The sequence below is a fragment of the Schistocerca piceifrons genome, chromosome 4 (assembly GCF_021461385.2).
Source record: "Schistocerca piceifrons isolate TAMUIC-IGC-003096 chromosome 4, iqSchPice1.1, whole genome shotgun sequence".
NCBI lineage: Eukaryota > Metazoa > Arthropoda > Insecta > Orthoptera > Acrididae > Schistocerca > Schistocerca piceifrons.
Genome location: NC_060141.1, coordinates 56733275 through 56757950, shown reverse-complemented (window position 1 = coordinate 56757950; position 24676 = coordinate 56733275). Strand labels below are relative to the sequence as shown.

Below are 24676 nucleotides of genomic sequence, written 5' to 3'. Positions count from 1 at the left end.
TGGGATGAAGCCACCGTCATACCCATACCTGGTAAGGTGGCATGAGTTTCGCAATGTACTAACGAACTCACAGTGTGGATTCCGAGCGCGGCGTTCTGCAGTTGACCATCTCGTTACTTTGTCCACCCATGTCATGAATGGTTTTATGCGGAAATCCCAGACTGTAACCGTTTTTCGATTTGGAGAAGGCCTACGACACCTGCTGGGGAGCTGGTCTCCTCCGTACTCTTCACACGTGGGGCTTCCGTGGCTGCCTGCCCTGTTTCCTTCAGGAATTTTTAAAGGACCGAGTTTTCAAGGTGCTTGTGGGTTCTGTCTTGTCGGACACCTTTATCAAATGGTTCAAATGGCTCTGAGCACTATGGGAGTTAACAACTGAGGTCATCAGTCCCCTAGAACCTAGAACTAGTTAAACCTAAGTAACCTAACGACAACACACACATCCATGCCCGAGGCAGGATTCTAACTTGCGACCGTAGCGGTCGCGCGATTCCAGACTTAAGCGGTGTGGCTCAGGTTTCCGTCGTGAGCGTCGTCCACTTTGCTATCGCCATTAACCCTATAATGGTCTGTCTCCCACTGGGCATCCCCGGCTCCCTTTTTGTTGATGGTTTTACCGTTTATTGCAGTTCTCCACGGACCTGTGTCACTGAGCGGCGTCTCCAGCGATGTCTTGATCGTCTGTACTGCTGGAGCATCGGCAGTGGCTTTCGTTTTTCTACTGACAAAACCATCCGTATGAATTTCTGGTGGCGAAAATGTTTTCTCCCACCATCTTAACATCTTGGGCCTGTTGCCCTTCTGTTCGTTGAAACTACGAAGTTCCTGGGGCTCATGCTCGATAGGAAACACTCTTGGTCCTTTCATGTGTTTTATCTGGCAACCCGCTGGACGCGATTCCTCAATGTCCTATGTGTCCTCAATGGTACTTTCTGGGGTGCTGATCGAACCACCCTCCTGCGTTTGTACCGGTCCCTTGTCCGTTAGAAACTCTACTATGGGTGCTTTGTTTCTGCGTCTGCACGTCCATCCCTCTTACGCCGTCTCAACACTATCCATCATCGTGGCGTCCGTTTGGCCACTGACGCCTTTTTCACTAGCCCGCTTGAGAGTCTGTATGCTGAGGCTGCTGAACTACAACTGTCCTACCGCCGTGACTTTGTCCTCAGCAGGTATGCATGCCGTTGGTCTGCCATGCGTGGCCACCCATCCTATGCCTCCTTCTTCGATGATTCCTTTGATCGCCAGTATGGGACGCGTCCATCTTCTGTTACCTCCTGGAGTCCGCTTTCGGCACTTGCTGCGGCTGCTTAACTTCACACTACCTGCAACTTTCACGGTGTATGTGAACCCTTCACCACGTTGGCTTCGTGAAGCGGCCCATGTTAACCTTGGCCTTCATTTGCTTCCTAAAGACTCTACTCCAGCTTCGGTCTATCGCCTTAAGTTTCACCACCTTCGCATGGAACTTCGCGATAGTAGCTTTGTGTACACTGATGGCTCTCGGACTGGCCGTGGTGTCGGGTGTGCTTTCGTCATTGGCGGCCGTGTCTTTCGATATCGGCTTCCGACACACTGCTCAGTATTTACAGCCGAGCTCTTCGCCGTGTATCAGGCCACGGAGTACATCCGGCGACACAGTCTTTTCAATTGTGTCCTCTGCTCAGACTCATTCAGTGCCCTTCAAAGTCTATGTGCGCAGTACACCGCCCATCCTTTAGTGCAGCTGGTCCAGGAAAACTGTCAACTGCTCACTCTTGGTGGAGACAGTGTGATGTTGTTATGGGTTCCTGGTCATGTCGCTCTGCCAGGAAACGAGGCTGCTGACGCTGCTGCCAAGGCTGAGGTCCTCGTACATCAGCCCGCTAGTTCCTGTATCCCCTCCGCTTATCTAAGTGTTAGCGCCCGTCAGGAGGTGGTCCTCCCTTCTCGGGAATAAGCTCCGGCTTATTAAGCCTCTCCCAGCGTCTTGGACTACCTCCTCTTGGCCCTTCCGCCAGGAGGAGGTCATTTTAACAAGGTTACGTATTGGGCACTGCCTTTTTAGCCATCGTCATTTGATAAGTGACGCCCCTCCTCCACTTTGTACACATTACGCCCAAGTTTTAACTGCCCACCACTTCCTGACGGAATGCCCATTTTTTAACCGGTTATGTTCCCGCTTGTGTCCGCAGTCTGAGTTATCTGCCGTTTTAGCAAATGACAGTCGGGCTGTAGACCACGTTTTGCTTTTTACCCGTCAAAGAAATACGGCGAAGGCCATTTAATGTTTAGTTTTGAACCTCCGTTTCTGTATGGTATCTTTTGTAGCCCTCTCTCCGCGTCCCTGTTTTTAGCTGTCTTCTCTTATGTCAATTGGGACTGACGTGTGTGTGAATTCCTAAGGGACCAAACTGCTTAGGTCATCGGTCCCTAGACTTACACACTAGTGAAACTAACTTATGTTTATAACAACACATTCACCCATGCCCGAGGGAGGACTCGAACCTCCGGCGGGAGGGGCCGCGCAGTCCGTGACATGACGCCTGAAACCGCGCGGCCTACATTGACGTATAGTCGTTTTTTGTCTCCTCTGTGTCTTCATGTTTTATATAGTTTTGACTTGGGCGCAAATGACCCCAGTTGTTTTTGCGCCCTAGAGCAAAAAAATGCAACAAATCCATCAACACCCGAAAATAAATATCAACTGTAGTAAATAATTACAGTAACTATCTGCAAAGATGGGAATTTTTCAGGGGACAGAGATAAGTACTAAAGTAACTTCAAATCAGTAGATAGGTTCATTATTATAAATGACGTATTTATTCAGAGCAGTCAGAAAGAGAGAACTGATTGAAGCGTGTATAGAACATCTGTGTGTTGCTCCAATCAGAACTTCGTGTGATGGCTCTAAACTACATAGCATACGGGTACAACTATAACTGTCTGTTACTCTTCCACGGAAGATGCAACGAAACTTCGATAAGTGAACAGTGATATTTTATTTATTTCTTTGTGAAAGATAGAGAAAATGTAGATTTACACTTATTGACTGTTCCGTCGATTTTTCACAACACTTGGGTAATATTCTACAACATTTATTATTTGTTACACGAACTGAATTTCGGCTATTAAAGCCATCATCAGCTGCAAAGAAACGTTTGTGATGCACTGAAATTTTGTTGGATCAAAGATCTTAAACTAGTGCATGTACTGAGTATCTCAATTTCCAGAGGTGAAAAATGTTAAAGTTATCATTAGGAATAAAACAAGTGGGATTATTTCATTGTAAATGCAATGTAAGATTATTTAACTAAAATAAAATATGTGACACATTTACTAATGAACTACAGTCAAATTACAACAGTTGTACGTAGAACAACATACCTGAACAATGAACTTTGGTGACACATTCCAAACACTTGGCTAAGCGAAATAATCTTGTCTTTAATAGATCCCAAATTACCAACAGATAAGGTACAATTGTGATATTAAGCAGGTGAGTGAAACATCAGTGATTACACAAGGTAAAAATTTTAACACAATAAGAGAAATTACAATAAGTGAAATAAAGGAACTGGGGCATGTGACTAAGAGGGGTGATTTTCAGCGTGACCTGGAAGGGATTATGAGTAGTATCTACAACTGGAAGGGGCGAGTAAGGTAACTGTGTCTCGTCATTCGGTACTAAGTTTGGGTTGATGGACGTTGTCTATTAATTTACATTATTTCAAGATAGTTCAGTTCCTTTCTTTGTGGCTGTTGTGTAATAATTCATGTTTCACCACGTAACTGTTGCCTTCTTTAAGCAAGTGGCCTGCAAAAGTAGAATCTCCTTTACTCTTCCAACTTCTGTGGTGTTCTTTCAAGCGGGTACATACTGCCCTGCGAGACTCACCTATATTAAATTTGCCACAGTTACAAGTAATTTTATATATTCCACTCTTTTCCAGAGCTGTCAGTACCACTGGGCACATAAAATGATATTTTTACGTTCCTGCATTTAAGCTTTCTGACTACATCCAGTGAGACTTTTCCTAAGTACGGAATTGTGCGCCATTTATTGCATTCTTTTGGTGGTGGGTCGACGACATGGTAGAGAAAAGAATACACACCTGTTGTTTCCGCTTTTTGTGCCTTATGGAATCCACTAAGGTAGGAGGATAGGCATTGTTTGATGCTGTTTGTTTGATTGCTTTTAATTCCATTTCGAAGTCATCTTCACTCAAACCATTTCGTGCACCAAATAATAAATACTGTAGAATATTACACCAGTGTTGTGTGTTTCAGTCATGAGATATAGATTTCACTCTGTTTGTAAAAATGGCGGTAAAAAGAAACACTATTATATTTATTCGTGTTTACCAAAGAGTGTGTCCCCATTTACGTTGACCACCCCAAATAACTTCTTGTCAAGAAATATATCAACGAGATGGTGTTTAGCTACCAGGAGGACATTAACCAGCATGGCTGCCTTTCTTCAACTTCGTAAGTTACGAAGATATAAACACAAGTTATTTGAGTATTAGTCAATAACTATTCAAAAATAAGCAAATTTAAAACATTTACTGCTGCCAAACTACAAAATAGGAAGCATAATTCCAACGTTCCTGGAAAGAGAAAAGTTCAAATTTTTTGGGCATTCAATTAGAGCACCATGCGTTCCACGACAAATATCAGAACGGTGGCTTATTTCCTGCCACACACGGACCATATGGTCTCTCGTTATCGGATTCACAGCTTCAACAATGCGATGCCACAGACTTTCAAGAGTGTGAGGCATGGGGGACGGGGGGCTGAAAACACGGTGCTTCGTGTTACTCCACTGACAGAAGTCATAAGGTGGGAGATCTGGGAGACCAACGGCGATGAAGTTCATCTTCTGCTCTTTCTCATCCAAACCAACGTTCTGGAATGGTGTAATTCAGCCAACGTCGGACGTGCTTAGAGAAATCGCCTGACACTCTTGAAAGTCTGGGACATAGCATTGTTAAAGCTTTGAATTCGATAACGAGAGACCAGCTGCTTCGTGTGTGGCAGGAAATAAGCCACCATTTTGATATTTGTCGTATAACATATGGTGTTCACATTGAATAGATAAAAATTTGAGCTTTTCTCTTTCCACGACCGTTGGAATTGTGTTTCTATCTTTTGTAGTTTGGAAGCAGTAAATGTTTGAAATCTGTTCTTTCTTTTTGATCAGCCCTGTTTATTGAACCTGGGAGTGAGGGCGCTTCGATCGGCTTGAGTTTTTATCGTGACATTTCACGCTGAACCACTTGAAATCATTCGCCATGCGATGGTTTTTTCTTAGCCACCACTGTAGTTGTTTACTGTAGCTGCGAATGCCCCTGAGTACATATAAGTTTAATACTGTCCTACTAATTGTACTTTATTTAATAGAAGAGGTGCTTAAGTTTTGGCATTACAGAGTGCTAACTGCTTCTTCTGCACCTTACGGTGCCCTAATGAAATTTCTTTAGCGGGTTGCTAGTCCTTTCTTCCTTTGAGACAGATAGAGTTTTTATGATATCTAAGATTTTTTTTCTTGCAGTCGTGAAATCGTTCATTAGTTTTGCAGTTATTAACATTTATTCAGTACATTTTTCAGTATGGTGAGACTACGTAAAAGATTTACTCTCTTAGAGATCAGTAAATCGCCAGTTCTTTAAGGAATTTTGTAGATCTTTCTCCATGGGGAAGTCGTCGTTTATAGCTCTGTCCTTCCGTCGATACATATAGTCGCCTTTAACTTCGTTTACTAATTGGTGTTCTAAGGTTATGGCATGGGCGCTTATGACCTCAGTTGTTCTTGCGCCCAAAAATTAAAAAAAAAATATTGCAACCTGTTAATCTCGGCCTTCGAGTCCAGGAATTTATAATACTCCTAGCGAGTGTGACAGCTATCATGTGGGGCTATACGGGCTATTACCGATCGCTGTTTTTGATCATGAACGTAGCCTTAAACACAGCAATTCTGAAAAATCAGCGGTGGCCGAGAACAACCGGCTAAATATACAAAATATTACGTTCGAACGTACGAGAATTCTGGCTCTCGCATCGAAATATTGGGACTGATGAATGTGGTGGTACCGAAAACGACTCTTAACAGCGAGGGCAATCGTAATCGTAATCCATGGACGTATAGGGCGTCACTCAACGTGCACCATCTTCACTACGTAACCTAGACAGTTAGATGCCGTCCTCTGAGCATAAGAGTGAGAGCATCACTTGTTTCACAACAGTCAGACGCAGCCTCTGACGTCGACGAGGCAAGCAGTCGTCGAAGGTCTGGGATTTTATCCGAATTTGAGGTGCCAAGTTAACCGAGAACTTTTTATCTTACTGGTGCAGTGTTCGGAGTCCTTACCATGTAGGCACGCCAACAGAAATCGAACGAATTCAGTGACTAGTTGCTGGGATCGTAACGAAAGTGTAAGGGAAGTTCTTGGGGAACTGATATGGGAATTCTAGGGAGAAAGTCGACGTAGTTACCGCGACACCTTGCTTGGTAAAATTAGAGAACCTGTATTCGAAGAAGACTGTGCGGCCGTTGTGCAGCCACCATCGTACTCGACTCGCCTAGGGATCATGAGAATAAGATACAGACAGGTCAGAGCGCGGACGGAAGCACATAGGCGGTCGTTCTACCTTAACTTTATTCGCGAATGAAATAGGACGAGAAGTCGAATATCGGTTTGTGAAGTATCCTCCACTATGTACTGTACAGTGACTTTCGGAGTGCACAGGGTGATTCCTCTAAAACTCACACTGCAAATATTGCGGAAATGGGAAGTGCCATTGATGTGCGGTTTTCACAGAACTGATTAGTCGGGTGTGGCTCGCATTGTTAGCCAGTCAATAGATTGTCGTAATACTTGGATAGTGTATTTTTTGTGCAAGCAGACACTTTTTAAACGGAACAACGCCTACTGACATTAACAAACTAAAAGTACAGTAAATTAGAATGTAAGTAGTGTTTGTTGCATGATTCTAGCGAGAAACTTTTACAAGATATCGTATTTTGAAAAGTTTTCACGCCGACACTCGTTTGTACCATTCAACCTATGTAGTTACTAGGTACAATGTTATGTTTGCTTACAGTGTGCTTGTGTGTTCCTTGAATGCGTTACGACTCTGGTCAGTAGGTCGTGGGTGGACTACGGGATTTACCAGTGCAGAAAAATCAGACATGCTCATGCTGTAGCCAGTGTATGAAGAACGCAGTTAGCTCTTGTTCGGTATAAGCTACTAGATATCCTAATCGACTCAACAATTACGGCAGTTGTTTATCAACCTCTTCAACCAGTAACGTGAAAGTGGTAGTGTAACGTATACACAACGTAACAGAAGCAAATACGTGACGACAGAAGAGGAGGAAATTAATGTTCTTACTACTTTGGCATTTGATCCGCACGTTAGCTCCGCGCAAGCACACGAGGAAGTGGCACGAGTCGGGCAAGTTTCCTATGCATTCTCCATCTCTGTCACATCTCTCTCCATTAAGAGCTCCATCGAGAAGATAATGAGAATCGTGTTAATTTCTGTACATTAAAACAGGATATTCCAGATGTATCATGTATATTGTTGAGTGATGAAGCCACATTTACCAATAATGGCCATCTAAACCACCTAAGCATGCACTATAGGTCTGTTAACAGTCCCGTTGGATTTGCCAGGTGAAACATCAGCCTCCATGTAGTGTAAACGTGTGGTGTGGGATAGTGCGCCGTCAGCTTATAGGCCCGTTTTTAATAGACGGAAGAATAAAAGCGCACAAACATCGCAGTCTCCTAACAGGCCGTCTCCCACGGATGCTAGAAGACGTTCCTCTGCAGACTAGGAGGAACCTGTGGTACCCAACGTAATGGCTGTCCAGCCCATAGTGCACGAAGTACTTCTGCATGTCGTCACGAATTGTTTCTAAATACACTCCTGGAAATGGAAAAAAGAACACATTGACACCGGTGTGTCAGACCCACCATACTTGCTCCGGACACTGCGAGAGGGCTGTACAAGCAATGATCACACGCACGGCACAGCGGACACACCAGGAACCGCGGTGTTGGCCGTCGAATGGCGCTAGCTGCGCAGCATTTGTGCACCGCCGCCGTCAGTGTCAGCCAGTTTGCCGTGGCATACGGAGCTCCATCACAGTCTTTAACATTGGTAGCATGCCGCGACAGCGTGGACGTGAACCGTATGTGCAGTTGACGGACTTTGAGCGAGGGCGTATAGTGGGCATGCGGGAGGCCGGGTGGACGTACCGCCGAATTGCTCAACACGTGGGGCGTGAGGTCTCCACAGTACATCGATGTTGTCGCCAGTGGTCGGCGGAAGATGCACGTGCCCGTCGACCTGGGACCGGACCGCAGCGACGCACGGATGCACGCCAAGACCGTAGGATCCTACGCAGTGCCGTAGGGGACCGCACCGCCACTTCCCAGCAAATTAGGGACACTGTTGCTCCTGGGGTATCGGCGAGGACCATTCGCAACCGTCTCCATGAAGCTGGGCTACGGTCCCGCACACCGTTAGGCCGTCTTCCGCTCACGCCCCAACATCGTGCAGCCCGCCTCCAGTGGTGTCGCGACAGGCGTGAATGGAGGGACGAATGGAGACGTGTCGTCTTCAGCGATGAGAGTCGCTTCTGCGTTGGTGCCAATGATGGTCGTATGCGTGTTTGGCGCCGTGCAGGTGAGCGCCACAATCAGGACTGCATACGACCGAGGCACACAGGGCCAACACCCGGCATCATGGTGTGGGGAGCGATCTCCTACACTGGCTGTGCACCACTGGTGATCGTCGAGGGGACACTGAATAGTGCACTGTACATCCAAACCGTCATCGAACCCATCGTTCTACCATTCCTAGACCGGCAAGGGAACTTGCTGGTCCAACAGGACAATGCACGTCCGCATGTATCCCGTGCCACCCAACGTGCTCTAGAAGGTGTAAGTCAACTACCCTGGCCAGCAAGATCTCCGGATCTGTCCCCCATTGAGCATGTTTGGGACTGGATGAAGCGTCGTCTCACGCGGTCTGCACGTCCAGCACGAACGCTGGTCCAACTGAGGCGCCAGGTGGAAATGGCATGGCAAGCCGTTCCACAGGACTACATCCAGCATCTCTACGATCGTCTCCATGGGAGAATAGCAGCCTGCATTGCTGCGAAAGGTGGATATACACTGTACTAGTGCCGACATTGTGCATGCTCTGTTGCCTGTGTCTATGTGCCTGTGGTTCTGTCAGTGTGATCATGTGATGTATCTGACCCCAGGAATGTGTCAATAAAGTTTCCCCTTCCTGGGACAATGAATTCACGGTGTTCTTATTTCAATTTCCAGGAGTGTATTTCGACTGGACGCGGACGACGTGTACCTTGGCCTGCCCGTTGCCCGGATTGGATGCCGGTAGACTTCTTCCTGTAGGGAAAGCTGGAAAACGATGTCTACAAGGACATACACTAGATGGCTGTAGAGATACCGTAGCCTGCTCGGACATCTCCGCTGAAATGCTAGCACGTTTGCAGCAGTCGTTCCGTACCAGACTGGAATCGTGTATTGCCGCTGCCGGTGCTCATTTTGAACACAACTGGTGATGGTCAGTTCTCTCGTTACTGTTCAGAATCCACCTAACTAGTGTATGCACTTACGTAGTTCTTGAGTGTGTGCTACTACAGGTATTGTACAAGTATCGGTACAACAGACGCATCTGAAATTCTAATTTACCCTACTTTTAATTAGTTAATATCAATAGGCATTGTTCCATTTAAAAAGTGTTTGTTGCACAAAATACACTAAGTATTATTACAATATGCTGATTGGCTAAGAATACAAGCCCCTGACTGCCAACCCATTTTGTGAAAACCGCACGTCAATAGCACTTTCCATTTCCACGATATTTGCGGTAGAAGTTTTAGGTGATTAACCTTGTATATTTTGATGCCGTTGTACTGATGATGAGGCTGTAACTTCGTAAGCCGATTTGTTATTAATACAAGATGGGACGGACGCAGAAGTTTGTTACGTACCCGAACGAATTAAAACCTTGTTCAGGCAACAATTTCGATAAACTGTTAAATTTTCACTGTAGGATTTTTGGCTCTGCATTGAGACAAAACGATTTGATAAACAAAGTTCGACCAATACAAGGTTTTTGTTCTCTTTTTATTAAAGTCTCATGTTATTGGTTTGTTATTGCATTAGTTTAATAGTACGGCAGACATGTAAAAAAAAATTTGTGACTAATTTTCGTGGGAAGTTTCGGTCCTGATGGTTTCTGAACATATAGACACAAGATCTGTGAAAGAAGTGTGGACCATTGTAGTACCTAACCACCAGCTATGTGCGTAAAGTAAACGTATGACCGCGGCTCCTCGAATTTTTCCTGATGTTGAATTGAAAGCGTTGTCTTATTGTGGAATTGCAGGTACCTGCTCTGAAGATGTAGTCAACGAACGTGTTTAAGTCCGCTACGAAACGAGCAGCAATCGGCGGGAGAAACCAGGAGACAGTAACAGCGAGGAAGATTGCGAGGAGGCTAGTGCATGTTATCCCGTAAAAATTGCAATTGGCGCATAAACTACAGCCCACGTACCTCGTAAAAAGATTGACTTCTCGTCAAAATTTTATGACCAACTGTCGCTCTCCTTCATTCTCTGGATAAAAGATGTCTGCTAAAGCCGTCGACGTGCTACACACGGTATGCGGCGCGCGCATGTTCGCTGTTCCTGTTGACTACGACATCTTATCATTATCGTCGTCGTCGTCTTCAGTCAGATACTAGTCAATCTTACGCAAGTTTGTGCATAGCGAATCGCTATGCGACGTAATCACTTTACCATCGATGAAAGAATACTCGATGTACGCGAATCAACTTTAGACACAACTGACTGGTTGCGTATCGCCCGAAACTACCACCAACACATTGCCACCAGATAAGGACGTGTAATCTTTCTTGGAGAAACCCGCTTAAAACGGCTTGGCGACTATGTAAGCACTTCCTGGACGTTTGTCGTATTACACAAGGAAATCTTTGGATTGCTTCTAAGGTTGGTTTAAAAACTTAAAATTTCTTCTTCGAAGTAGTGATATGACAACGTATTGTTGTTCAGTGTAGGCGGAAATACAGCTTCAGGAAATCGTCCGGTAATGTACAATGACTATGAAAATATTTACCATGTAATGAAGTTGCTAAAATATTCCGTCTGCCTGTTATCCTGTGCGTTTTCTCTGACTCGGAGTTGACATAAAATATTACATAATTTAAACTGGGACGGGAATGATAACTCAGAGTAGAGGCTGTACTCTTAGGATGGAGGAGCGCTCAGTAGCCGTAAGAAAGGAATGGTGGTGGGTGGGTGGGAACAGTGTTCCCCTGTTCTCCCTTTCGACGCTGCTGGGGAGCATGTTATTCTCTTCCTCTTCGGCCTGTGTTCGCTCTTGCGGTATCGAGTGACGAGGAGCCAACACGTGGTTCACCCGTAGCTATGGCTTCCTGTTTGCCCGCACCTCCCGTTTTACGTTTCTCTCCGAACCTGATACGTACCTCACTGCTACAATGGCATAAATGGTACACTTTATGGTGTATCATTACACTCCTCGACGGAACATGGAATGTGTAATAATTGTATAACAAACAGACTATTGCCTTTCCGTCGTCTTGAAGGAAATCACGGAAAGAAATAGCCACAATACTTGAAAGTGATTAAAAATTATAGTCAAATCCTGCTCAAAACAATGCAGATTAAAATGTAAGTTTGGCATTGCCTGAATTCGCAACTGTGGTTTCGTCAAATCGAGGATCTGTGGATTTACAACTGCCCTATCTTCAGTAAAACTTAATTGCTACTCTCTTCATTCTTAACGTAGGCAACGGCCTTGCCGCAGTGGATACACCGGTTCCCGTGAGATCACCGAATTTAAGCGCTGTCGGGCGTGGTCGGCACTTGGATGGGTGACCATCCAGACCGCCATGCGCTGTTACCGTTTTTCGGGCTGCACTCAGCCTCGTGATGCCAATTGAGGAGCTACTCGACCGAATAGTAGCGGCTTCGGTCAAGAATACCATCATAACTACAGGGAGAGCGGTGTGCTGACCACACGCTCGTCCTATCCGCATCCTCCACTGAGGACAACATGGCGGTCGGATGGTCCCGGAAGGCCACTCGTGGCCTGAAGACCGAGTGCTTTTTTTTTTCATTTTTAACGTGACTTTGCTGGACGTAGACGCAAACCTAACACTTATCCAATTTTCAGTGCGGTATAATTAAGCTACTGAGATAGACCTACGTTCAGCTGAAACCAAAACTGTATAGGCATTACGTGCTGCTGCATTGCAAGTGTATGATTATTATGAAGATGGCCAGGGAAGAACTAGTCTGCAAAACAGCTCTTCTGTGCTCTTCAACAGGAGTGAGTCGCCTAAAATTGCACATCGGGATATAAGTATGCACAGTGACACTCAGAGGTAGCGTATGCAAATAATTCTAATATTTAGGGAAACAATTAATAGTATCAATTGCGCTTACCTTGAAAAGGATATTCGTGTCGTTTTTACAGAACAGACGTGAGATGTGCGTCACAAAGGAGTCGTAGGTTTCTGGGACTAGTTAGCTTATCAAGGATTCGAGCGAGGAGAGGCGGGAAGGTTCCACGAAAACAATGCTGTACTTAAACACCGCTCTACTAGTCAGTATCCATTACATGTTCTGGCTGTCTTGAAACTGTTACGTCTGTGTGGAATATGCAAGTTCGATTTGCAGAGAATGCTGTTGCTGTTGCTATTGTTGTTTAGGTTTACTTAAGGGGAGACGGAAGGCAGTTTTATCCCTATTCTGCCAATGCTATTTTACCCTTTGAATACGTACACTTTTCAAAAGGACTATAAGTGATAAAACAATGAAATATTTGCTGCATATGTATAACATACGTGCCTCAACTTAAAAGTAAAATGAACATAATACGTCGTATGGTTTTGAAGAAAAAAAAATTATTCTTTCACTAGTAAAATTTAACTTTTTTTTGTACATTAATTATTATAAAACAGTTTCTAATTGTTTGGTGGTTCTCAATTTACTTGTAACAACTTATTACCATCTGCAGTACAAATCGACCGAATTTCATGTTTCTAATCTCATTAGTTTATCAAATAATGATTCCTGAAAATAAAAAAAATGTTTTGAGAAAAATCCATTTAAAGTTTAATATTGCAATTGTAGTATAGTTCTTGATGAGAATTACTTGCCACTAATATTTTCCTGCACCATACTGAGCATCATCTGAATCATACTGATCTTCTTTTCTTCTCTTGCTCCCTCTTCTTTTCTGTTGGCTTCTTTCGTGCATTTTAAATTAGTAATATCTGCTTTGCAGATTCTCTCTTTATCTATTTTCACCAAGGATTTTGCAGTATTTCCACTAAATTTTATGCCCAGTAATTCCAAAACTTCCAGTTTTCTAATTACACCATCATTGAAGCATAAAATAGCATCAAAAAAATGGCTCTGAGCACTGTGGGACTCAACTGCTGTGGTCATAAGTCCCCTAGAACTTAGAACTACTTAAACCTAACTAACCTAAGGACATCACACACATCCATGCCCGAGGCAGGATTCGAACCTGCGATCTTAGCGGTCGCGCGGTTCCAGACTGAAGCGCCTTTAACCGCGCGGCCACTCCGGCCGGCCAAATAGCATCATAAACACCAAATTTGAGGGTTGTAAGCTGAACAAATACAGTTTCGGTAACCGTTCCAAATGACAGAATTCACACATTCATTTAAATTTTGGGGTTCCCATGAATACATTTCTTCAACAAGGTATCTTAACAAATGTCTCTAAATATGGGTTTAATTTCATTCATTACTAATGCAGGTAAAGAATGTTTGTGGTCATATCTGGCACTTCTCATGTACTTGCACCAAGTGTCAGGATCATTCTGGTAAAGACCGCGTGTCAGGAAAACCATCATATCTCACGAAAAAATTGTCGTATTTATATAAAACAGAAACTGTTTCACGCAGGAAAGACCAGGCATTTCAAATATGCTAAAATCTAAAAATCGAATTTTTGAAGCCCGCTTTTAAGGCTGGAGGGAGCAGGGGTAGCTGTTCTGCCCTGCCGCATAGCTGGGTATCTCGATATCAAGACAGTTAACTCAGGTATCATCATTGCTCTGGGGAGTAGAATCATGATTATTATGTATGTAGCGCAGCATTTAATGCTATCTGTCGTATCGCAGAGCAGTTTTCCATAGACGAGGCACTGCCTACCAGGGTATACACCAGCTTTCTAACGTATCTTCTAACAGTGTTAAAAGATAGCGTTGGACACAATAAGGAACGTGGGACATCAGAATTATGGATATCCTCGGAATCTTTCGCGGTGTCAGACTTCGATAAAATCTTGACGGTAGGCTTGACGTTTTGTAGTGACGCGGGAGCGGCACTTCCAACGTGGCGCCCGACCCCTCACGTCTCGGGTCGTTACCCAGTCCTGCGGCGGTACGGACCGGCTAGCAGCTGCCCAACCTGCCTCCCGCGCATGCAGCACTCCGGCCCTCTCTGGAAGGTTCCAGGCGCCACCATTACTCTGAGGTGACAAGTCGTGGGATACCTCATAATATGTCGGACCTACTTTTTCCCGGAGTAGTGCAGCAGCTCGACATGGCACGGACTCAACAAGTCGTTGGAAGTGCCCTACAGAGATACTGAGCCATGCTGCCTTTGTGCGAAAGTGTTGCCGGTGCTGGGTTTCGTGCATGAACGACCCTCGGTGGGATTCACGTCGCTCGAATTGTCCAGAATGTTCTGCAGACCGATCGCGACAAGTGTGACCCGGTGACATGACGCATTCTCATCGATAAAAATTACATCGTCGAATGGCTGCAAATGGTCTCAAAGTAGCCGAACATAACCATTTCCAGTAAATGACCGGTTCCGTTGGGCCAGAGGGTCCAGTCCATTCCGTGTAAACACAGCCCACACCATTATGGAGCCACCACCAGTGTGCGCAGTGCCTTGTTGACAGCTCGGATCCACGGCTTCATAGAGTCTGCGCCATACTCGAACACTACCATCAACTCTTACCATCTGGAATCGGGGTTCGTCTGGCCAGGCTAGTCGTCTAGGGTCCAACCGATAGTCACGAGTCGAGAAGAGGCGCTGCAGGTGATGATGTGATATGATGTGATGTTAGGTAAGGCGGTCTGCTGCTGTAGTCCATTAACGCCAAAACTCGCCGCACTGCCCTAACGGACACGTTCGTCGGACGCCCCACGTTGATTTCTGCGGTTATTTCACGCAGTGCTGCTTTTATGTTCTGTTAGCACTGAGAAATCTTTGCAAAACCCGCTAGCCTCGGTCATTAAGTGAAGGCTATCGGCCGTGGTGAGAGATAATGCCTGAAATTTGGTATTCTCTCGGCGCACTCTTGACACTGAGGATTCGGAATATTCAATCCATAACGATTTCCGAAATCGAATATCCCATGCGTCTAGCTCCAACTACCATTCCGCGTTCAAAGTCTGTTATCGCCCGACGGCGGCCATTGTCAAGACTTTTTCACATGATTCACCTGAGTGCTCCACCAGTCCACTGCCCTTTTTTATACGTTGTGGCCGCGATACTACTGCCATCTGTATTTATGCATATCGCTGTCCTACGAGTTGTCACCTCAGTGCAAGCAGGACATCTTTTCGGCCCCGGCAGTCAGTGGTCGTAACTCCTGTTAATGGCGGAGACAGCTATCGAAAGCTCGAGTGTTTTATTCGAATTGACTCGGTTTGTAAACCGAGAAGATTTTATTGAACTATTACGGCTGCCCAGTTCATAGCGCAGGACACTCTAGACTGTTTTTTTTATTGTTTCCCTAGCAATGGAAGGGCGAAGGGTATCTTACACGGCACACACACCCCTCCTTCAATCTGATGTAAGATTTTTAAATTGTTTTAATGCGTAAGGTTAGTGTAAACGAGAATATAGAAACTACACCAAATCATTTGAAACGGCGGCGGAATACAGCATACAGTTATTTTGCTGCTCAGTAGCAAAACTCATCTGCTACTTTCAGTGTGTCATTTAATTACTTCAGTTCCCTCTCTATCGTCCGATTTAATGCGGCTACATTACATTACCCATGTTTAATATATTTTTATATTAATCTTGTTTCGTACTTTCAAGGCACTACCCATTCTCTTCAACTGATCTTCAAAGTCCTTTGCTGTCTGCGACAGATTACGTCATATACAAACCTCAACTTCTTCCTGAACTTTTAATTCCTTTTCCCAATTTCTCTTTCGTTTCCTTTACGGACTGCCCAATGTACAAATTGAAGGACTGGGAAATTGGCTACAACCCTGTCTCACACCCTTCTCAACTACCATTTCCCTTTCATGTCCTTCCGCTCTTAAAACAGCAGTCTGTTTTTTTCTGAGTTGTGTACAACCTTCTGCTCCCTACATTTTATTTCTGATACGCTCGGAATTTCAAAGAGTGTATTCCAATCAACAGTTTCAAAGGCTACAAGACTACATTTGCCGCCGGCCAGGGTGGCCGAGCCGTTCTAGGCGCTACAGTCTGGAACCGCGCGACCGCTATGGTCGCAGGTTGGAATCCTGCCTCGGGCATGGATGTGTGTGATGTCCTTCGGTTAGTTAGCTTTAAGTAGTTCTAAGTTCTAGGGGACTGATGACCTTAGAAGTTAAGTCCCATAGTGCTCAGAGCCATTTGAACTACATTTGCCTACCTTTAACTGGTCTTCTAAGACAAGTCGTAAAGTCGGTACTGTCTCTCCGGAACCCAAATTGTTCTTCCCCCAATTCGGTTTCTTCTAGTTTTTCCATTCTTCTGTAATGACTTATTAACAATATTCAGACCTGTCAGCACCAGTTTTCCTTGTAACTGGAATTTAATTCTTCTTGATACCTGAGTGACTTCGCCTGTCTCATATATCTTGCATAACCGGGAAATATCTTTGTAATAAGTAGTACTGAGGAGAATCGCAATAACTCTTGGGGGAACAATATATACTCGAGAGGTCTTGTTTTGACTCAGACGTTTCAATGGTCTGACAAATTCTACTCGCAGTGTCTTACCTCCCACTTCGCTTCATCTACTTGCTCTTGCTGTTGTTCAACATTGTCTTCAATTCATGTTCCTTGTTCCTTGTAGAGTCCCTCTACACAGGATACTTCAAAAACGCTTTCACTAACTTTGGGAAAAGGTTCTTTACACAAAACAAGGAAGTTCATATAAACATATGTCCGAAAGCATACAGCTGCATAGACTAATTGTTGAAGGTGCCTCAGAGATGATAATCCAAAGGACTGAGGTCGGTGGAACGTGTAGGCCATGGAACTAATCCTCTTCTACCTGTCCGTCTCATGACAGATAAAAGCCGCTGTACCTCGAACACTGAGACTGAAATGTCCTGGAACTGCGTCTTGCATAAACCACGTGCTGCCTTTTATTTCCAGGGGCACAATTTCCATTAAGTCTTGGAGGGTGTTCTGAATAACGTGTCTGCCAGCTGTAAGACGTGCTGGGCGGATGTATGGCCCTTCCATTCAGTCAACTACAATTCCAGCCCACACAGTAATGTTAAACTGACACTGTAGCCTGTATTGTAGCACGAAGACTGCAATCAGCTCATACACGTTAGTTGTGGAAATCTGTTATTCCATCTCTTTCAAACCTTGCCTCGTCTGCAAACAAATTTGAAGCGGCAGACAACGAATTGGCAGTTTCCGTAACAAACCGTCGGTAAAACTTCTCCCATGGTGGGTGATACGGATACATGAGTTGCTCGTAAAGTATTCTCCACGCTGAACTTGGTGTACCACATGACAGAGCTATTTGTCTTGCGCTCATACCTGGCTCTTCTTTTACAGCCTATAGAACGTGCTCTTCCTGGTGAGTCGTATGAGCAACACATGGTCTTCTTCGGTCAGTAATCTGTGGTGCTATGATTCCTGTCTCGGCAACTAGACGATGCACAGCATCGGAGGTTGGATGAGTCGGCTGTCTTTGGTCTGGAAAGGTCGTCTGATACAGACGTGCAACCTCTCGTCCGTTACTACTCGCGCGGCCGTACACGACAACCATGTCTGCTCACGAAATGAATATCGTGCCATGTTTGAACACAGCACTTTCAGTTAATTTATAACCTTTATTTAATATATGTACACAATGGACACGTTGAGGACAGACGAATGACGAATATAAACAAGCTTCCTTGGCAACAAAATACCATCTAGCATACAGTGAATCAAACGGGAGCATAGATAATTGAAGTTGCTGAATTGTTCCTGGAAAGCCGTCGAACGTCAGTTGTGATTAATTACTCGAAAACGAAGGATTTTCGGACATGGTTTTGTGTAAACCTTTTTTCTTGTTTTGCTTTTGGGCGACCCGTCCCCAAAGTTAGTAAAAGTATTTTTTTAAACACCCTGTATATTCCGACCACGTGTATAATGGAAATAAAGCAAACCTACGTTCCTAGTGCATTTCAGTAGATTTCGGTGTCTCTAATCGTTAACGGAACAATACGACTTGTGAACAGAGTTCAGTCTGTCAACATTTCAGCCTTAGACAGTGCGCATGTTTCCAGTTCACAGCAAGAAAGATTGTCAGTGCAGGATGATGCCCACCTGATTGGTATATATCGTATATCACAACGACGGTACTCGAAGATGCAACTTTGAAGATATGATTCGCAATGGTTGCCCACAGTCAAGAAAACTAGCTGATGACCGGTGCCTACAAATTTTGGTTCCTAGATATCCCGAGGAAAATACTACAGAATAGCGCGCTGCCTTTTTGAGGCACCTGGGGGGTTGTTTCGACCCAGGTAGTACTTTCCTAACTCCTCACGATCAATCTGATTTTGGGAAATCCATTACGAACAACAGTACAAACCTTTCAGCTCGATGGAGCGAGAAGAAGTTGGACTAGAAGACCCCTGGAGCGGAATCTGGATCAGTGACGTCGGGTTTCTTCGTTCGTCGTAGAAAAGTGTGGAGATCCAGAACACGTCTCGAGAGTCCTGCCTCCAAGGATCAGGTGGGAGATAGGATAGTCATGTTCTGGGCCGTTATCACGTCGGATATCTCATCGCTATCGAGGGCAGTTTGAGTACAGTCAACACTTCGCCAAATCGCAAGTCTTCCAAGGCGATAATGTGTGAGCACACCTGTTGAACACCTCGCTGCTGGAGGCAGGATGCAAACCGAGTGGTATGACCTACGTATCTGCTGACGGGAACGCGACTGAGTGTGTTTTCTGGAGCGCTCTTGACACACTGGCCGATGTCGGGAGGGTCGTTGTTGAAGAGTTGTATAGACTGCAGCAGTAACGTCTCGTTCACGTCGTGTACAACGCGCCTCGGAGTGTCGGCCCGTGTTGGAATCCTCGGGCTGGAACAAAATAATATCGAATGTTACCCAGGAGCAGATTTTGATTTCACAAGTGTGCAAATATGAGCACTTTCCAACACACTACCTTCGTTTTGGTTATTGTTTTATTTATTTCTAACTAAAGTTTCTCTTTTAGTTTCATAAGGCTTGTTCTAGCATTCGCTGTCGCGCTTGTACCTCAGCTCGCAGATATGTAGGTGTTGCAAGACATTTTTCCAGCGGTTTGTTTCGCATATGGTAAAATATGCACAGGGCGTTTGAAAACACATAATATGGCTCATCATTTTGCCACGCTCCATATACAAATCTTGTAGGAAAGGAAAGGATGGGTGTAATAGAGGTGCAAAATGCCGTCCAAAACGTACTGTACAGTCAGGTTACCTTCCATTCAGAAGGCTGTTGCACTCAGCGACTGTTATATTGACTTGTAAACAATATATTTCAGTTATCAGTCGTCCTTTTTAAATTTTATTGGCAGATCTAGATTTCAGCTAGAAACTAGCCATTCTCAATGCTAAGAATACAAGAGGTACGTAGTTAGATGTCATAAAAAGTTGCAATTAATGGCTTAACTCGTATGGTTTTTATATTACATACCACTATTATTTTTGATCAATGCATGTAATGCCTGTTGGTCGGGATTCATCCACAGTTAATTGAATACTACTGTTTGCGGAAGGCTGGCTGTATGGAGACCACATCGGTTGGTTACATGGCGCCATTTGTGTGAACTACGTATAAACCTCAAGGAAAGTAAGCTACTTCAAATTTAAATACAGAAAATGAAACATAAGTAAAATTCTTAAATTGTCGTCCGACTTCTTCATATTTATCATCAAGTAATAAAATTGCCATGTTCACTCGTTGTGAGCCCTTTATTATTATTAAAACATTTAAAGTACGTCAGGTGGGTAAAACTTTTTAAATTTTTTTAAACATTTGTTAAAATTTATAAAACACTAGAAGACACGTGCTGTATACAACTATTAGTTTATATGGCTTAAATATATGTTTATTTTTATATTATATCTCCCTTTATTAAAACATAAGTATATTGTTCATCATATTTACTAAATTGTTTATAGATGGCGCCAAACATCAGTCAGATGCATGGTTCTTACAATTTGGGATAGCCAAATTGCAGTAACCATGCATCTGACTGATGTTTTGGCGCCACCTATGAACTATTTAGTAAATATGATGAACAAAATACTTATTATGTTTTAATAAAGGGAGATATAATATAAAAAGAAATATATATTTAAGCCATATAAACTAATAGGTGTATACAGCATGTGTCTTTTAGTGTGCCGGCCGCAGTGGCCGAGCGGTTCTAGGCCGTTCAGTCTGGAACCGCGCGACCGCTGCGATCGCAGGTTCGAATCCTGGCTCGGGCATGGATGTGTGTGATGTCCTTAGGTTAGTTAGGTTTAAGTAGTTCTAGGGGACTGATGACCTCAGATGTTAAGTCCCATAGCGCTCAGAGCCATTTGAACCATTGCTTCTAGTATTTTATAAATTTTAACAAATTTTTTAAAAAATTTAAAAAGTTTTACCCACCTGACGTAATTTAAATGTTTTAATAATAATGAAGGACTCACAGAGAGTGAACATGGCAATTTTATTACTTGATGATAAATATGAAAAAGTCGGTCAACAATTTAAAAATTTCCCTTATGTTTCATTTTATGTCATTAAATTTGAAGTGGTTTACTTCCCTTGAGGTTTATACATAGTTCACACAAATGGCACCATGTAACCAACCGATGTGGTCTCCATACAGCCAGCCTTCCGCAAACAGTAGTATTCAATTAACTGTGGATAAATCCCGACCAACAGGCATTGCATGCATTGATCAAAAATAATAGTGGTATGTAATATAAAAACCATATGAGTTAAGCCATTAATTGCAACTTTCTATGACATCTAACCGCGTACCTCTTGTATTCTTAGCATTGAAAATGGCTAGTTTCTAGCTGAAATCTAGATCTCCCAATAACATTTAGAAAGGACGACTGACAGCTGAAATCTATTATTTACAAGTACTGTACAGTGGTTTGCGGAGTATGTGCAGGGTTTCCTACACACCCATCCCCCCCCCCCTCCTCTCATCCTTGACCTGCACACCAGCTCTTCTCTCTCGCTTTGTCATCCATCTCTTGCGGACTAATAGAAGGGCAACACGAGGCTACGTCACACCTCAGACAAGACGTCTGGAAGGCAGCTGAGGCAGTGATTGTCCCGGTGGGCACGAGCTGTTGCCGCTCCGGGTGTTGGGCCGGCCAGCTGCCGCCGCGGCAGGTGTCCGCGCCGCATCTGCTCCACCTGCGGGTGGCAGCTGCAGCCTGCTGCCCGATACCTGAGCCCTGATTCTTTCTTGCCGCCTCAGTCGGGTTTCGGGCATGGAGCCAGTCACACGCGGAAAGATGCGCCAGCGCCTGATGCTACTGACGAAGACCACGCTGAGCCTAGTGCTCAAGGCAGTCCGTGGTAAGGTGCATTTTTAGTACATCAATTTTCGCCCCATCAGTGTGAGAAAACTGTTGTTTATTTGTATTATGGTAGTTTTTTCTTATAACTGGACGCAAACTTTCACGATAAAGAAGCCTGGTTCCTTTGCTACACGCGTTTGCCATTCAGTTATTGGCCTGACACTAACAACGCATTACTCTTTCGTTTTGACTACAGTGCGTGTAAAGTTTCTATCGTTCATTGGTCTGTGGTGACGTGGTGTAAAGTACATTTCGATTCCTTAAAGTTACCCAAAAAGGCCTGGGAAAGCCCTGTTTTACTTTTGAAAACAATTTTCAATACATTTCTTAAACTTGCGAAGCGGCTCATCTGCTTTTAGCTCAAGATGTCTACTGACAACTAAACGTTTATACCGTCCAGCTCCTGGAAGACTGTTTGTAAAACTTCGTAGGTCTGTCAGTCAGGTTTTGACATACTACTTCAACGAAGTCCTGTGTAGAAGCGTCAGTAATTTCGAAACCAACTGTAGCTAAGCGGAGAGTGGAAAATTTTGACCCGTGTGCCCTAGTGTTTTAGTGAAAAAAAAATATGTCCAAGAGCCGGATCTCATTCGCTGTCGAACGCTGTTAAGTGCCTGTGCACCTTGAGATAAATTATGTTCCAGCGGAAAAATGTTGATATTGGAGCACAAAATAGCGAAAACGCACCTGTTTGTTAACAGACTCTGGGGTACCAGCAGCCTCATTCTCCCTTCCTCAGAATCCTTAAAAATTTTCTCAAAGTTTTGGCATGCGAACATAATCGCGCTCCTATTAACATGCAATTAACGTGCAGCTCACCTCTACCACAAGATCCCCCCCATCCCCCCCCCCCCCTCACCTGTAACTCGCTCACATCCCATCCACTCACAGTTGCCCTTCTCACTCGTTTGTCAAGCCAAACTCATTGACATCTCTTCGTGTCTCTCCGTCAGTGTCTCGTGTCTCCCAGCCAAAGTCTCCTTCGCTCTGTCCTGCTACTGCTGTGTCTCATCACTGTCATTGTCTCCCTCTTACTCTCTCTTGCTGCTACTATTTCATTCATTCCTTCTCACTGCAGCTCTCTCTCTCTTCCCCCCCCCCCCCCTCCCTCCCTCGCTGTCTCTTCCTCGTTCTCATTGTCGTAGACTGTCTCTCATTATCACTGGTTCTCACGCACTTTCTCCTTCTCTTTATCCCTTCTGCATCTTTATATCTACGTCTACACAGATACTCCGCAAACCACCGTACGGTGCGTGGCGGAGGCTACCCTGTACCACTACTTGTCATTTCCCCTCCTGTTCCACTGGCAAACAGAGCGCGCGAAAACGACTGCCTATATACCTCCTTATAAGCCCTCATTTCTCGTATCTTCGTGATCTTTACGCGCGGCAGTAGAATTGTTCGGCAGTCAGCTTCAAATACCGGTTCTCTAAATTTTCTCAATAGTGTTTCTCGAAAAGAACGTCGCCTTCCTTCCAGGGATTCCCATTTCAGTTCCCGAAGCATCTTCATAACACTTACGTGTTGTTCGTAGCTGTCGGTAAAAATCTAGCAGCCCGCCTCTGAATTGCTTCGATGTCTTCCTTCAATCCGACTTGGTACGTATCCCAAACACTCGAGCAGGACTCAAGAGTAGGTCGCACCAGCGTCCTATATGCGGTCTCCTTTTCCACTATCACTGCCATGTCCACTCTTCTTTTCTAGCACTGTCTGTCACTGTCAACTATGTCCCGCTGCCACTGTGTCCCTCCCTTTCTCTGACAGTGCTGTTGTTTCCTCTTTTCTTTTTATACCACAACCACTCTCTGCGATCTTCCACTATTAATTACTTTTCCGTCTTCTCCTTCCCACTGCCACTGTCTCCTCTTTCAGCATAAAAAGCGCGATATGATCGGTGCCAACATTTCAGGGGCAATTTTTATAGATGCTGCGGTAGGTAGACTGAGGCACACGGTATCCCATTTTTCTATCAGTCTTTTAATAATCAGGAGCACATTCGACATTTTTGTGCAGGAGTAGGAGCATTTTTCCACTGGTTATCTTTTTCTCCCCTTGCAGAGCAGGGGATGTCACTCATAGGAAAAAGAGCTTCATGGATCAGTAAAATTTTTGTAGTTTACTTATGTAAAATTGAAAGAAGGCAAAATTATGTAATTTTTGCACCTCAGACCGGATTTTGTGTGTACAAACGTTTTGCATATGCTTCAGTACAACAACAATGGGTTCCCAGAACCATTCTGATGATAACGGAGACTCTTAACATATTTATCCGTGTTACGTCAAGTTACGAACTACAGTTTCGCTTCACACCGGATTTTACGCTTGTATTTTGCGAGTACAAGTATATTAACTTTGAACCTCTGTATATCGGAAACGGTTATAGATGATGTGCATAACCGTCTTGGGATCGGTGGCTCATTTTGGTACCCAGAAACGATGTCTATGGGGCTTTTTCTCGAAAAAAGGCCTAGAGAATATATCGTTAAAATTTGAGCAATTTGTTACGGTTATTTAGATATCCACAGCTGACGGCGAAAAAATGGTGAAAAATGCTTTTTTCGGTTTTTCTCAGGAACGGCCTACGAACTAAACAGCGACTTCATAAATCTCTTAAGGCGCACCGTAGACGACATCTAATGCAAGAAGAATCAATCTATCTTCCGATGCTGGAGGAAGTGTGCAATTTTCAAACTTTGACCCTGTATTATACGATAGTTGTAGCAAGACTATCTTCCTGTTGTGTGTACAAAACGGTCCCTAGCCCAATGGCTACCCAAAACACTTGATCAC

At 44.3% G+C, this 24676-nt stretch overlaps 1 protein-coding gene across 1 annotated transcript in view; it reads left to right on the top strand.

Annotated features, from left to right (window-relative positions):
• The first annotated feature begins 21797 nt into the window (after positions 1–21797).
• LOC124794708 (ras-specific guanine nucleotide-releasing factor RalGPS2-like) overlaps positions 21798–24676 on the top strand; it is a 186148-nt gene continuing 183269 nt past the window's right edge. Inside the window, 1 exon segment of the mRNA XM_047258283.1 lies at positions 21798–21884. Coding sequence (XP_047114239.1) covers positions 21821–21884 — 64 coding nt within the window. The 5' untranslated portion in view covers positions 21798–21820.